The following is a 16,923-nucleotide window of genomic DNA, read 5'->3' as shown; positions in this document are numbered from 1 at the left end:
CAATGTGTATGTAATTTATTGGAGTATTTAATATTGCTGTTGCTACTCACTTAATTGCATTAGTATCCATATTTCATGCGTGTGTGTGTGTTTTGTATTCTTGCAGGCAATCCGGATACATTAATCTGCGGCAATTGCAGGGAATGCTTCAGCGAGCTGTCTGAGTTATTGGACCACAAGAAAAGTTACTGCAAGCTGAGGTTCACATGCAAGTGCCAGGACGTGGCCTTTGCAGCAAGTAAGTCATCGTAGTAAAATGGGGCGTGGCTGGTTTTGTTTGTTTGTTGTTGCTGTTTTTGTCGGCAATTAATTTATGATTGTTAAACACTTTTCTGCCAAGCAACGTCGTATGCTATATGTGTGCGTATAAGTGTGTGTTTTTCTAAGGCAGATGGAGGAGGAATCCTTGTTTGCAGCCAGTCAGCAACATCTGTCTGTCTCTCAGTGTGGATGTCCTGCGCCTTGCGGCTGCCTGCAAATTCATTTAAAATTGAGTTATTTATGCGACTAAGCCATGCCCCCATGCCATGACTATCTCGGCAAATTCCAACTTAAATAACTAATTAATTCTTGCATGTTTCGCACACACACTCTCTCTCTCTCTCTCTCTTACTCACATGTTTAGAGTCGCCGCCAACGAGCGCCAAATTGCTTTGCGCCGTTTGCAAGGATGCATTCGCCAATCCCTGGGACTTGATGGTGCACGCACAGGCCGCACACATGGTTAACATTTACGAGCTGGGTGATGAGGCCAGCGCCATCGCCACCATCAATGGCAATGGCAACACCAACAACAACAGCAACATCCAGAGCAATGGCAATCCCAGCCCAAGCAACAATGCAAACGATGCAACGGCAATTGCAACAAATGGACATGGCATCGCAACGCCAATGTCAACGGCCGTTGTTGCCACTGTGGCAGCTTCGGCTGCCGCTGCTGCTGCTGCTGATGAGGCAGCAGCCATAACAAAGCACATGCCAACGTCAGCAGCACTTAACAAGGAGCCAAATAACAATAACAAAATTAGCAACAATAACAACAGCATCAATGGACACTTGTCTCCCACAGTCGACAACATCCCCATCCCCACAGTTGCAACATCCCTTGCAACAAATGGCATTGATGTTGCCGCTGACGTTGCTGCTGCTGCTGACGCTGTTGCTGGCGTTGCCGACGTTGCAGTTACAGGAGCCAACGATGGTCATGTCAGCAGCGACACTGAGACGCACTCCATGGACATCAAGTTCGCCATCTGTGGCAGCCCTAAGGAGGTGCGTTTGCCGCTTGTTGCATGTTGCAAAAAGTGTCACTTATAACTGAAAGAATTTGTTTCTTTTGTGTTTGCAGGATCAGCAACGCGATGATCTGTCGCTCGATGGACGCCTCTCGAGCAGCTCGCAAACTCATCACTCCGATGACATCAACATGAGTATCAAGCTCCTCAATGGTTCCGTTTCCTCACGTGGCAGCTCCCCTGGCCTGGAGTCGGATGAGCCGCCGGCAACACGCGCCTGCATTGTGCGCACCCTGAGCATTGTGAGTATGAGCAGACAATTCATTTACTATTTAATTTCAATGGGGTAAAATTCATCAGAAGTTTTAAAATTCCAATTTCAAAATGAAGATTTTTTCGAAATAGTTCTAATTTGATAAACATACATGGAATAAATTGTTTTAGAATTTTAATATATGATTAGTAAATAAACTTACCAACAATATAAACGGAGAATGCTTGTAAATGAAAAATTGAGGCCTTTGGGTATTCTTCGGAATAATATTCTTAGACAATTTTTAATATTTTCAGAAGTCTTGAATACTTGTTTTATTTTGAATGAGTTAAACAAATATATGATTTTGAATAATTTAACTTTGGCATTTGTTAATAATCTCATCGATGTAATACATAGTAGCTTATTCTATTGAGTTTTAGTATCTTTGAATGTAAAGTGTTTATATACATACATCTTGATGTCTTACATTCTTAATGGTATATTATTTTTGCCCAATTTCAGTCAAATCAGTTTTTATGCTTAAGCTTTTCACATTTTTAAATAAACTATTTGATACTAAATTTTATAAATATAGTGAACCGTAAAGACAAAATGTTCATAGTACAAATTTTGATTTTTTTATCTCTTTTTCATACCCCAAATTTTTATTTTGATTTGCTGTAATAATTTGGTATGCAGTGGTATATCGTCATATCAAGTATAACATTTGGTATATTTGCGTATCCCTTCGATATATTTATTTGGTATATTTTTTCAATAATACCTCCTCCGCATTGTTTTACCTTTAATAAAATTGGGTAGCGGGTATTTCACGGTCAAACACACTCGACTGTACCTTTCGGTAGTTGCTATAGAATTAGCAACTATTAGAATTGCTATAGATTTAAGACAACGTTTTAATTTGAACACTTTTTATATACATACTCTTGATATCTCCAATTATTAACGGTATATTTATTTTCTTATATTTTCAGGAGGCAGCTGGATCTTCATCTCCGCCCACTGGGAATCCTTTGAGCCTGATGTCGAATGGCCTCAGTTTGGCACTGGCACCACAATAATTCAACAAAAAGTCTAAGGACATTAGAGTGGATCTAAAATGAAAGTATATACACAATTTAGAGGATATCGTTGTATGACAAGAATAGAAGAGCGATTAGAGTGCAGCTGCAGATGAAGTATTTAAAATACTTGTATTGCTTTGGGCTTTTGTGTATTTGGGGAGTGTTATTATAATCTTGGTGGTGGCTGATGCAAGTGCAATTTATTCAGTATTTTTGTACTAGACTTAAGCTGATGATGAATGCGTGAAAATCAGTTTAAACAAAAAGGAATGAACGTAAATTACAGCAAAACATATCATTTTAAAATAGTAATTAGATATTATTGTAGCTATAACAATTACAAACTAATTACAAAATACGAGTACGTGTAACTAATTGTATCTTGTATCTTTGTCTGTACTGTCTTTGTTATTGTGTTCAGCGAAAAGTATTTTGGGTTTCAAACTGCATATGAGAACATAAAGGTAAAATAATGAAAATGAAATGAAATATTGAAAAGTAAAGTTCATGGATTACGAGTATAATTACGAGGCATTATGTAGAACAAAATGAGCTTTGTAAATAGACAAAATGAAGTTGATAAATTGAAGGAAATAAACAGAGAAAGTCAAGTAATTATTGCCCAAGAAACTTATATTTTATATATAATAATTTATTTAATAAATATATATTATATATTAAACTATTAACAAGCCAACAACAATTATTATTATTATTATTCAATATACGTAAAATGTATATCAAGTGTAGCATAGTGTGACAACAGGTGTTTCAAAAACAACAACAAAAACAACCAGAATAACATCAAATAGCCCCAAAGAATTATCTAAAAGGCTTAAACATATTATTACATAAACGCAACGTATTAATATTTAAAATACAATTACTATATCTAAATATATATTAAAATTATGAATAACTTACATAAAGTCATTATGTACTTATATCAAAACTAGCAGCTATGTAAATAGATTAGTTAATACCAAAAATGGCAAAAACAAAAAAAAATAAGGAAATATTGTAAACAATAACAGCATTCAATTCAGTGTCCTCCAGCTAAACATGTAAACAGGCAGAAAAATGTATTAAATAAAAGAAACTTATAAAACAAAAAATGGTGGAATTTATTATAATTGTTATTGATAATTATATTATATTTTTGGGCGTATTTCAGTTCATTTAAAGAAAGTAAGTACTAGTGATGAGAGTAATGGTAAGCGTATTTTGTTGTCTTGTTGTTACCAATTATTTAAAAGTATTTACTTTTAAAGAATAAAACAAGAAACAAGAAATTCAGAGCAAACTCCAAAAAGAATTTAAGGAGAAGATTATTAACATTTTACACTTTAGATGAAATTTTATGGATTTACAATTAAAGAAAAATATATTTCTGAATATTGCTAAAATTAATGAGGAAATTAATTCACAATCTTTACATCATTTCTTTTCCAAATTTCAATTAACATTTTTAGAAAATCTTTTCAAAGCTTTCTAAATAAGCATTTAAGAATTGCTTTTGCAATCTATCGTCACTCTCAGGAGAGTGAAAGTACCATATTACTTTCAAGTTTTGATTGTTGTGCATCTTCGTCAAATTCAAGTTTCGGAACATATTAGAAATTCTATTTGGAAGCTCATTAAAATAAATGATGATCAACTGCACACGACGCGACGAAGTCTGTAAACAGAGCAATGGCAAAAGGCAACAACGAGCAACGAGTAACTGCAGGACAATAACAAGGACATTGCAAACATTGTTGAAAGCAAAGCGTACGATAATGAAAACGCCAACAAAAGGTGAGTGCAGTTGGGCAGACAAAAAGGGGGGTAGCCTACGAGTACACACTTCTCTACTCCCTCTGCCTACTCTCCAACTCTTTTGGCTCTCAGCTTACCTGAAAGTTTTGGACACAATGCCAAAATGCAGTTAACTTTATTAAAATGCGCAACGTAAATGGCTCGCGTCGTGTTGTGTTACTCTTTGTTGTTGTTGTTGTCCTGGTTGTCCTTTTTGTTGTTGTTATGCACGTCCTTGCCGCTGGCTTCTGCGGCTGCTTCCAAACATTTTTATTGTCGCTGTTGCCGGTGTCTGCAACTGCGTCTGCTGCCTGAACGTCTGCTCGTTGTGCCGGCCGTTTAGTTTCTGTTTCGAGGTCGAGCTAAGCGCTTGCGGTTGAGCCGAGTCCAGGATTTAAAATGCATAAGCAAAGGCCAATGGCTGCGCAAGTGACAATGAAGGAGGAAGGTGAACAGGAGTCAGGGGTCGGGAGTCAGGTGACATAGACACTGCAGCAGCCGCTATTCAATTTGGCCACACTTTATAAGCTCGGGGCTGGGCAACCTTAAAGTGCGCTGCGGCTAATTAGAATGCCTCGCCCTGTGGTGTGCACCAAAGGTAACATTTAGACACCAGAAATTACGAGTAACCAACTGGGGACCTTGTCCAACATGGCGCACACAAATTACCGCGAGCTTCGCCAATGAAGTAATTGAAATGACACCGAAAACTAGTTAATTTCACACACATTTCTCACCTGGCGTATGCGTGATGCGACGGCATCTGCGTGCAGCGTTGAAAGAACCCACGCCATCGTCGATCCCCAGAGGAAGAAACATTCCTCATTCCTAAGTTCACACCGTGCACTATAAAAGGCAACTTCCTAGCCGCATTTCGCCTGACTAAGTCAAAGCAGTTCAAGCTCGTCGGATCGAAAAAGCGCGTTGTGTGTCGTCGTCGTTGTCGTCGTCGCAATGTCATCGTACAGCACGGAGCCACAGATGCCCATCGTAGATCTGGAGGTGCCACCCAAGCAATTCAATCCTGTCTCGTTGGCCACCTCGAATCAATGGAAGCGAGCCGCGCTCATGGCAAAGTCGGCTTCGGCCTGCCGCGAATCGGATGACAGCGAGGACGAAGTGGATACCAAGCAGCAGATCAAGTATGGCAGCGGCTTCCAGGCAGCCATGGCCATCATCCATGAGTACTGTGACTACAGCACTATTCATGGTATTCGTTACCTGGGCGAGAAGAAACGTCCGTGGCTAGAGCGTTTGTTCTGGGTCAGTGTCTTTCTTCTCTCCATTTGCACGTGCTTCAAGCTGACGATGAACATTTGGGATAAGTGGAACAACAATCCGGTGATTGTCAGTTTCGCCGAGAAGTCCACACCAGTATGGGAGATTCCCTTTCCCTCGGTCACAGTCTGCTCGGAGACCAAGTCCAGACAGCGTGCTTTCAATTTCACCGACAAGTACTGGCAGATTCGAGATTTTAAGAACAATGTCACTGGAGTTATAAATTTTACTGACGAGGAGTAAGTTAATTAAAATATATGATTTCTTCAGAAGCTTAAGCTTAATGCTTAGTGAAGAAACCAAGCAATTAAATTCAGCATATATCCCTCTCTAACTTCATCTTATAATATGCACTTTTCTGAAAAAACTGAAAAAAAAACAAGAAATCTTGCTTAGAACCCAGAAAATATATTTGAAATAATAGCATGCAATAATGTTAAAATATATCTCTAACAAAGTACCGTTTCAATCTTGAAACTGGAAATCTTGTCTTTACATTTTTTTTAAATCAAAAATTGTTTAATGTCAATTTTATTTTATAATTTTAAGGGCTTTATAATAAGACATAATAATTTTTTTATATGTATATTTAAGGAAGTATTATCAGTTAAATATGGCTTTCGACTCTATGTAATCGTTTTTATTCTTTCAATGTGAGTCATGATAACAAAAATAACTAGAAAATATTTTAGGGTTGTTATTACTAGAAACCAATGCTAATATTTTAGTATCTCTTCAACAATCAGGTTTAATCTTTCATGCAAATGGTCTCAAAATTTTAAGATCTCATTAGCAAGACAAATTATTTTTATAATTCTCTTCACCTTCACAGAAAAGCAACCTTTGGATCCGTGACTCAAGTATGCGATGCTCACTTGCACGACATGAAATATGGCTTCGATCTAAGAAGAGGTATTGAAATTATCGATGAACTTAGCGCATTAGCCCCTAGTTTCGAAGAGAGTTTTCTGGATTGCAAGTGGCGCAATAATCCCATCAAGTGCAATGAAATCTTTCACAAGTATGTCACTGACGAAGGTGTTTGCTACAGCTTTAATTCACTAAGTCCAGCTGAAATATTTCGTGCCGAAGGGTGAGCTTAAGTTATTCAAATTACAAATATAAATAAACATAGAATTACCTTGTCAGCATTATACCCGATATTATATTCCGCGAGGACAATCGCATGAACTCCGAATGGTCTGTGGAGAGTGGCTACAACATTAATGCCAAGACTGAAACTTATCCGAATCGTGTGCTGGGTCCTGGTGCCAAGGCTGGTTTATATTTGTTCCTGGGTGGCATGGAACTGGATTTCGATGATATGTGTCGTGGTCCAGTGCAGGGTTTTAAAGTGAGCCATATTTAATTAATATATTTGAATTGATCTGAAAGCTAAACTCTTATTTAGATATTGCTGCACACACCGGGTGAAGTGCCGCAGGTGGCCAAACAATACTTCCGCATACCCTTCGATCAGGAAGTGTTAATCTCCATACGACCAAAGATTATCACCACCTCGGATGGCTTGAAGTATTACGAGCCACAAAGGCGTCAATGCTACTTCCAGGATGAGCGACACTTGCGCTACTTTAACATCTACTCACAGAGCAACTGTGAACTGGAATGTTTAGCAAACTATACACTAAAAGTCTGCGAATGTGTCAAGTTCTCCATGCCACGTGAGTGTAGCTACAGCTATGTTGTTAGTTAATATTGTTATTTTTCTACACGCTATACATATACCCATATATCGATTTTTGGTACATAACTATAATTTGATTGCGATCAGATTAAAATTCTTAAGGGTTATGTAAGAAATCATTTAATATGTCTGGTCTTAATTGCTTTTCTTGACAATCTGCTATATTATGTTATTCACGCTATTATTTGAATGTTAAAGTATATCAATATACCAAATATTCATTTCGGTTGTTTTCATACCTCATTTACCATTTCTTGGCTCAAACAATAATTACTAGAATGATTACAATTTCTGAAAATTTGGTTGCAATCAGATAAAAATCGTATAAATATTTTATAATAATATACCTAATATTCATATCGGCTTATTTCAGTATTTTAATCTGTATTAATTTGGTATATTATATTTTAACGATAATACCGTTCTGTTTTGCTTTTATTGAAATGGATGAAGGATATCTCATAATCGAGCATACTCGACTGTTGCATTCTTACTGAATTTTTATCTTGCAGGCAACATGAACGCCCCGGTGTGCGGAGCTGGTCGATTGCAGTGCTACAACGATGCAGAGGACGAGCTGCTGCTCAAGGAATTCCAACAGGGTATGTCTCAAGATGGCGAGAATACGCGTGCCGAAACCGATTGCAATTGTTTGCCCTCATGCACTTCGATTGCTTATGAGGCGGAAATATCTCAGGCTGATTTCGACTACAAGACAGTGGCGAGACAAAATTCGAATGGACAACAGCAACAGCAAAAGCAAGAGGGGTCAGTTTATTACTAAACATAAAAATTTAAGACTAATTGCATTCTCTCATTTGCAGTATGAAAATGTCGCGGGTATCAATCTCCTTTAAGGAGGCACAATTTCTTACCTCACGCCGCTCGGAACTTTATGGTACCACCGACTTTCTGGCCAATTGTGGCGGTCTGTTGGGTCTATTCATGGGTGTCTCCACGTTGAGTATTGTGGAGCTGGTTTATTTCTGTACAGTGCGTTTGATATCCAATTTGCGTATGCGTCGCAAGACACGCAGGGAATTGTCTCTGGCCGCCAACAAGGAGGCTTAACTATGCCAAAAAAAAGAAAAGAAAAAGAAACTGGAAAACGAAGACTGCCGCTTTATCAATTAACAATCAGTGGCAAATGAAAAGGATTCTCAGTCTTTAGTGTACTCTAAATATGCAATGTTTAAACTGCAAACAATGAAAATAAATGTGTGTACTCTCGCTCTCTCTGTATCGCACAGCACAGTCAGCAATTGGAGACGTTCAGTAAGGAAGAGTAAGGAAATTGATAGGATAAAGCCCGCATCGTATTGCTGGCAAAGTCAAACGTTGTGGTTTTGGGCTTTAGCTTTGGCTTTGTTGTGTGTGCATTTCAAATGGAATCAATTATTTTATTGTGTGATTTGCTGCTGCAATTCAATTCGATTGCCAAAAGTCAACAGACGTCGCAAGTCGCCGCCCCGGCAGACTCATCTTCAGCCTCATATGTTATGCAGGGACACAGGCCTTTGATTTCGGCTGCCAATTGACTCGTCGTCTCCTGATGCAACTAGACGTTGGCTGATGCGGGTTCGCCTCCGTACCTTTAGCTGTGCAAATAACTCAACTCAACTCAACTCAACTCAACTCGACTCGACTCTTAGCTCGACTCGACTTGAAGTGGAGTTGTGTGCGTTTCTAATGGAAATCCAATTGAATTAAGTTAATTATGTTGGCAAATATTTAAACAATAGCAGCAATTTATGCAGACCACTCACCCACACTCTAAACTGGCAGCTTTAAACTCTCGAGTTGTCAGTTGTCATTTAGTTGAATTCAATTTGCATGCACGGCTCGCGGTCCCATTATTAGTATATAATTTGCATTTGCCGGCACGCAACAACAACTGCTGAACTGTTGTGCAACAGTTGTGTGTGCAACGATTGAAATATGCATGACACATACACAGAGAGAGAAAAGCGGCAGAGTTCGCGATGTTGAGTTCATTATGGCAACAAGTGTCGAAATGTGTCGAAATATTGCAAATAAAGTTGACACATTTGCATACCTAATAACATTTTCCATGCACATGTGGAAAAGTTGCTGCCAGCTACCGGAGTTGTGCTCCCCACATATGTGTGTGTGCTTTGGCACTTTCCACTTCAACGATGCATTCGTGCACGCCATAAATTCGCATGTGGAATAAGTACAAATGAAATTTATGACAATTTTATATTGATGTCTGACTCTGACGCGGCTGTCTGGTGTGCTTTATAGATGATTGATGGTTGCGTTGCGTGGTTAGCTGCTAAAAATCATAGAACTTCATTCAAAACCAAATTTATTTAATTGGTGTCGAATTAGCTAAAATTTCATATTTAGTATTTATAGAAATTCAAATTAAATTACACAATTTATGCGCAACTGTTAATTCAACTGCTAAAAATGATAAAAGCTGTTTAAACTATTGACAGTTGCTTATTTAAGCATAGCATTTGTACATAATTTACCTTTATATTTTTTTTGTTTTCTTAGCCCTGCAAGCTAACAAAATACTCTTTAGATTGCAGAGATGGTCATTAATTAATATCGAATTTCTGTATTATTTTAACCCGTTTTAATTACAAAATTAATTAGTTAAGTTTGCAGCCCAACCAATTGAAAAACATGAGTTGAGAATAACATATATAAATAATTGCAATACTTTATTTTCAACACATATTCTTCAATTGGATAGGCTGCATTTTGTATTCAAATTTTGTTAATTAAAACTCATCAACAATTACGCCATAATATAATTATGTTGCATTGTCATATACACATTCTAAGTATTTTTAAAATATTTAAATTGCTTCATCTTTAACAAAAGTCATTGAACAACTCTCGCCACTTGTGTTTGTGTGTTGCATTCGCTGTCGCTGATGCGCATAATGTGACATTGGCTATTAAGGACTGAAAGCAACTCGTCAACTTTAGCCGATGTCAGTAATCAATTTGCATTTAAAAGCCAGACAGCATACTGCAGACAGCAGAACGAAGAGAGAGAGAGAGAGCTTATAAACTTCGGGATAACATGACATTTGACATTGGCAACACAGCAACAGCAACAGCAACGGCAACGCGAGCAACAAGCAACAACAAGGCAGGTTCACGACGGGCCAACTCCATAACAATATCAATAAAAAAAAGTTGTTTTGCACTTTTGTCAGAGCAATTGCAAGAAATTGCAAAAGGAATTGTAATTAAACTTTTGCACAAATGCAGCGCGTGCAGAGCGAGAGAGAGAGAGACAGCTGTCCGCAGTGTCTGGCAGCGGCAACAGCAGCAAAAACAACAATCAAAATGCCTGGCAACAAAAACGAACAACAAACAAACGCGGCTGCATTGGCCAGCATTCGCTTCATTTGCTTGGCATGGCTTTAAATTTCCGGTTTCCGGTTTTAGGCGGCGCACACACTAACAAACACACACACACAAACATAGATAGACGTCGCTATTGGCGGCCATGTTTGTTTGTATTTAAGTCGGTTTCTGAGCAACATTTTGCGGCATTCAACAGCACAGCGCGCTGTCATGTCAGGCGACTCAACTGCACACGGGGAGCAGTTGACTCGGCTGCTTAAGCGGAAATGACTTGAATGCTTTTGCTATCGTCGACACGAGGCGACGTCACACGTGGCGTATGTGGAATTTCGCACTCGATTGCCTAGCCCAGAGTGAGGGCAAAAGTTTTGTGTAGCGCGATTAGCGGTTTGCGTTTTGCTTTGTTTTGTTTTGTTTTGTTTTGTTGTGTCTGGCCTGGAAAGTCGTTTTGCATACTACCAAAAGACAGGTGAACTGCAACTCGCTGCAGTAATTGCAGGTTTAGAGACTCCGAGCCGAAGTTTTCAAAAAGTCATTAAAAAGTTGTGAGCGCGAGCGCGCGAAAAACTTTAAATGCGAATTGCGAAATTTTTGATTAAATCGTTTGACGGCGCATTTCCGCATTTCTCCAGATCACTGCGACAAGACAATTAATGAAAAATGCATATAGTACTCAAAATGGCAAATCAATGTATATCGTGACATCAATTGCGAATTGCCTCGAACAAGTATTGAGAATATAGTCTCACATTGTCACGCACTCACAGAGTATGGCTTAAGGAATTTGTATGCAAACCGCGCACTAAATTAGATTCTTTTTACTGCATTGGCATCGCCTGTTGATGATGACAACGCCATCAACGCAGCTGCGGATATCCATGAAGCAGAAGCAACAGCAGCAGCCACCCACAACAGCAGCTCGGGTGATAAAATGCGTAAAGCTCGTTAAAATTGCAGGCATCGCTCCTTTTATAATACGGAGTAATGATAGACTGATGGCAGCCGGGTCATTGGCAGGGTTTGGGGGGGTGTGAGGGGTGGCTATTGATTTGACTTTGGCGTGGCGCGACTTCGGGTAATGCATAGCGAAATGTTTGATTTTGATTGAGATTGGGAGCATGGGGACTTCGCATAAAATTGCCTGATGAGCGTGTCAAATGCCTGTTAAGTGAGGGTCTTGGCATTAATTTTGTCTTCTTTACAAATTATAAGATATAACATATGTGTGAGACACGATTGCATCACAACTTTTTTGTCGCATCTTAGTAGAAAAGAAATAAGGTGCTTTTATAAATTACAAACAAATCTTTCACTTTCTTGTTAAGTTTGTTATGAATTGATTCAAATCAAAATTGATATTTAGTTGAATATAGTTCAAAGCAAGTGTCTCAGTATGGCAAACAAAAGTTGTCAACGATTGAATCAGATATTAAAGATAGAGAATTTTAAGTTATGGTATAGAACACACAAAACAAATATGTCTCGATATTTCATCAATAAAAATTGTTACACTTTCACTTCAAAATAATACTTAATGAATCAAGTTAATTAAATATTTTTTTTTATAAAATTTGTATATACCAAGTAGAACAGCCTTCTAATATTATAATTAATATACAAAAATTGTATTAAAATAAATAAATGAATAAACTTTTAAACTTAACATATAATACTATCAAGCTTGATGTTGATAAATTATATAACAATTTGGTAGAAATTAATATGACTAATAAATTGATCTTTAAAATTGTATTGGTAACTAACATATATTACACTTTGGAAGAAATTAATAGGACTGATAAACTGTGAATATTCCACAACTGATCTTTACTCTCATATTGATAAATCTCTGTACTAAGTTCCACAAATATTTGCCAGCTGAAATCTGTGGAAGAATGACTGCATAACATAAATTAAATACACTCACAAGCACACAAACAAAATACTCGTACTTATTATGCATTACCTAATGAAAACTGGGCTGTGTGTGTGTGTTGGTCTGCCCGAGAATTCAGCCAGAGAAGTCTCAATGGCAATGACAGCAAGAGCAAGAGACGTAAGCGGAGGGTGTAAGCAAATAATAAATAAATAAATAAACGAAAAGCGCAAATAACATTTGAGCGCCAGATTTAATTTCTAACGTTGAGTGCGCATATTAAAACAGGCAAAAGGACGAAGGACGTATGCGAGGCTGCGAAGGAGAAGAGAGGACCGAGGCAGGCAACATGGCTGCGAGCAACAAACAAAGATGATGCGGATATCACTGCGTCTGGTGTTAGTGGAAGTGCAACGGAAATGCGGGATTCCTGCCAAAGGGGGGGCGAAGGAATCGAAGTTGGGGGAAAGATGGAGCTTGAAGCTGTTGCTGGAAGCGAGTCGGGATTCCAAAAAATAAACAATAAAATGTGCCTGCAGAGGGGGTGAGGACGAAAGCTGGCAAATGCTGAAAATTAAACACGCCAAGTGGCGTGGGGCAGGCGTGAGGGGGGCGTGTCGGAAGGCGTAATAGAAGTTAGCGCGGGTAAACAATGAATTACGGAATCATGAAAGCAAATTGACTTTAATGCAAAAATCAAATATTTACACAGCGCGAGCTCAGCTCAAGGCAATTGCAATTGCAATGCGAGCTGCGAAAGCTGAGGGGAAACAAAGACAGTAGCGACAAGGAGTGAGAGAGAGATAGCGACAGTCATACAGCATACAGTTAGATAAAGGCAAACAAACACACACACAAATTGAGGTTATGTTAGACGTAGCGTTTGCCCCAAAAACTCGTTTCGGCACTTAAATGCCAATGCACACACACGCGCACACCACCACACACTCTCTTACACACACACACCCTTACATTCAATGCCATATCTAAGTGATGTCTGAGCTCAGATATGAGCAAAGCAGAATGCGGGCCAAGGGATTGCTGAAAGAAAAGAAAGAGAACGAGGGGAAATTTGTGAGTGGTTGAAGAGCGGAGAGAGTGAAGGGGAAGGGAGGGTCTGCGGCGTATCCGGTTTTTGAGTGTATGTTATTAGCTCCGGCTCCGGCTCCGGCTCCGGCTGCTGTGGCTGCGGCTGTCCGGCGTGCCAGAATTTTACGATTTCATTCATTTTTGTGGCTGCCATTTGACGCCGCAAAATATGCAACAAAATTTTATTTCCAAATGCAGCCTGCACTGTGCACTCTGGTATATAAAAATAAGCCAAAGCAACTACAAAACAAAAATAAAACCACAACAAAAATGTGCAAATAAAAATAAAAACTATTAGCAAACGCGTTGCAAACTCAATTCCGCATCAACTTTATGAGACTTTACACAGTTTGCGCCAAGAATTTCGCAATTAGATTGCCAATAAACGAACATTACAAAACAAAAGAAAAGATAAAACGAAACTAACAAAAACTAGACCATAGAGGATGCATTGCACAAATCAGAAAGCCATAAAAGTGTCGCTTTCAATTCCCGAACTCAAACCCCAAACAAGCGACAGGCGACAATCGAAGCCAACAAGTGAAATTGAAACATTGCACGGACTACAAATTGATGATGAAGTGTTGTGTGCTTTGAGTCCTGTGGGACTGGATTGCTGCTTCTTCCTTCATGCTTCTTTTTTTTTGGGTTGGTGCCAGCACCAAACGCGTTTATTGCTAAACAACGGGTGAGCTGAGTTGGTGAGCAGATTTGTCACTGGATTGGAGAGAGATTATTAATTGGAGGGAAATGGAAATTTGGGAATTTAAATTTACTCTTAAATGTCAAATTATTTGTGAATTTATTGTTTTAATTTATACACAGAAAAACAGTATTTATAGCCAAGAAATTTATATTCAATTGTAAAAAAACCAAGTCAACTTTAAATCCAATCGATAAATTTTAAAATCTAGAGCATAATTCTTGAATAATACTAATTTCACCAAATGAAAAAAGATTATTAAAGTTTCTATATTTTAATATAGCCTGTCTATTACTTTATAATAATGGGAAACATTCTATAAGGAATTTCGTTTACGATTCAAAAGTTTCTAAATTCAAAATTGTTTCTATTCTATAACGTATATTTTTCTATGTTTGTTTTCTAACACTAATTTAACAAGAACTGAGATTTATTGAAAGAAAAATGCTATATTTACATAATGAAAAAATTCATGATTATAAATAGATAATTTTAAAAAAATTTAATAAAATTAAAACAAAATATTTTTATAAAAATATTCTATATTTCCACTTAAGTGTATTCAGCATTCCATCAGCCTCTTTTGGAATCACTTTTTACTTTTTTTATTGTCGCACTGTTCCATATTACTTTTTATTGCGATGCCTGGCGATGATTGACACCTCGTCTGGCAATAAATTTTTAATTTTCAAAGCGCTGTGATAAACTGGCTGACTTTCTGATGGCATCCACACTGCCTTCCTCGTTGTCTGTCTGGCCGTCTGTCTGTTTGGCTGACTGAGTGACTGACTGAGGACACGCATTCGCTCTCGATGCGGAGCTTGTTAAATTCAAATTAGAGTCTTGTTCTTGCTTCCAAGTTACGTTCATAGACTTGCCATTGCCGCTGACAGCGAAGATAAATGACAGTGCGCTCTATGCGATCGCACAACAAATTAACCTTGTTAAGGGGCTGTGCAGCAGCCAGCAGCCAACAGCCAGCAACAGTTACAAGTGTATGTAATTTTTTATCGTCTCCAAAGCAGACACTACCTCGAGTCTGACTGACTTATGAATGGCGTGTGGCAGTTTCGGGTGGGCGGGTTTTGTGTTTCAGTTGACTCCAGTTCAACAACGCTCTCTGCATCGATAAATCAGTTTGTATATCAAATTGAATTCACGAGCGTGCACTTGACACCAGCACACGCACATTTATCAGCCGCCTTCCGTCTTCCTTTCCTCAAGCAAGCAAGTTTGCATGCAGCGAAAACAAAAACGAAGAAAAAAAGAGCAAGCGGCAAATCTTTAAACCGCACGCAGCATGAAAAGAAAGCCACAAAATTTTAATTTCAACTAAGAGCGAAGGCTAAACATCAGCGTTTTGCATTATAAATTATTCATTACATTGGACCAGACCACGCCCACTCCCCCACCCAACGCAGCCGCTGACGGCAGCTCGTTTGCACCTAATTTGATTTTTAGTTGTGCTGAATGCTGGCTGCCTTCCTCTCTGCTTACTGAATTTCAGTGGTTCCCTATCCTGAATATCCTATTCTATGCAGTGAGTGCTCGCTGGCTGAACTGCGGTTGCCCCGTGGCATTCTTTTTGTTGTTGCCGCACATGAGCATTGGCCACGCCTTGCTTTAGCTTGCCTCAGCTTGGCGCTTTATTTCTCTCCTTTTTGTTCGTTGCCATCTTCGGGGTTTCATTCATTGCGACTCCCGTCGAAAAAATGTCTGTTATGTGGCTGCCAGAATTTTGCAGTAATTAATTGCAACTGTTTGATTAAAAAATTCCATAGACTCTCCTCTCGTGTGTGTAAGTGAGTGTGTATAGCTCAACGCGTTGAACTGGCCAAGAGTCAACCCCAAGCACTAGCTATGCAAAATTCCAGAAATTGCTTTAATCTCGACACTTATTTTAATCACAGTTCTGGCCATAAAAGAAATACTAACATAGCTGCGGCAGTTGTCCAGCTTTCTGTAAACTCAGATTCACCATTTGCTTAAATTTTGAAGTTAGATATTTCCTAGGCAAATTTACATTTTCTGCTTAGCATTTAATAAAATTAATAATCATTTCATTGTACAGAAAAGAAATATATAAAATCAAGGATAAAACCAAGATGTGAGGATATTGAATCAAGAAGGTCAATTCTTAAATCAAGATCAAAATTGTACACAAATTGGAGATCATATTGTTATTATTCACCAATTTATTGTATTCGTTATTGATGTGAAAATTAATGTATTTTATTAAAAAACTTTTCTTTCGCATTAAATTATATTAAACGATAACATATTTAAACTATATTAACTTTTAATTAAAATTTCTGCAAAAAACATGCATGATTCCCGTAAATTTGTTTCCGTTCGGATAAAAATTTAAAAAATCATTTAAGAAATTCTTTTGTATGGGGAAAAACGCCTACTTACTAAGGGTTTTAGTTGATTTGGTATGTCTATCTATTTGGAATGTAGTAGTATATTTGTATTTATTTGTGCAGTATATTAATGTGATATATTTTAAAATTAATACCGCACTGTTTTACTTTTATTTACAGTCGAT

General features: G+C 38.1%; 2 protein-coding genes across 3 annotated transcripts in view; both read left to right on the top strand.

The window, feature by feature from the left end:
- The window catches only part of LOC133841661 (probable basic-leucine zipper transcription factor Q), a 37,318-nt gene extending 33,641 nt beyond the window's left edge, over positions 1–3,677 (top strand). The window contains exons 6-9 of the mRNA XM_062274292.1: positions 107–238; positions 626–1,272; positions 1,349–1,537; positions 2,487–3,677. Coding sequence (XP_062130276.1) covers positions 107–238; positions 626–1,272; positions 1,349–1,537; positions 2,487–2,573 — 1,055 coding nt within the window. The 3' untranslated portion in view covers positions 2,574–3,677. The remainder of the gene's footprint in view (positions 1–106; positions 239–625; positions 1,273–1,348; positions 1,538–2,486) is intronic.
- Positions 3,678–4,166: 489 nt separating this feature from the next.
- Positions 4,167–8,605, top strand: LOC133844654 (pickpocket protein 28). Of its 2 annotated transcripts, none has more exons than XM_062278738.1 (6): positions 4,167–4,373; positions 6,484–6,744; positions 6,801–7,005; positions 7,063–7,333; positions 7,869–8,124; positions 8,181–8,605. In XM_062278738.1, the coding sequence occupies exons 2-6, from the start codon at positions 6,536–6,538 to the stop codon at positions 8,425–8,427; spliced, it is 1,188 nt and encodes a 395-aa protein (XP_062134722.1). In that variant the 5' UTR covers positions 4,167–4,373; positions 6,484–6,535; the 3' UTR covers positions 8,428–8,605. The 2 variants fall into 2 exon arrangements, with proteins under 2 accessions (XP_062134722.1, XP_062134721.1); XM_062278737.1 differs by lacking the exon at positions 4,167–4,373 and adding an exon at positions 5,055–5,890.
- Positions 8,606–16,923: the final 8,318 nt, after the last annotated feature.

The sequence above is a fragment of the Drosophila sulfurigaster genome, chromosome 3, assembly GCF_023558435.1.
Source record: "Drosophila sulfurigaster albostrigata strain 15112-1811.04 chromosome 3, ASM2355843v2, whole genome shotgun sequence".
NCBI lineage: Eukaryota > Metazoa > Arthropoda > Insecta > Diptera > Drosophilidae > Drosophila > Drosophila sulfurigaster.
The sequence above is the reverse complement of the archived record's forward strand: the minus strand, read 5'-3'. Positions and strand labels throughout refer to the sequence as shown.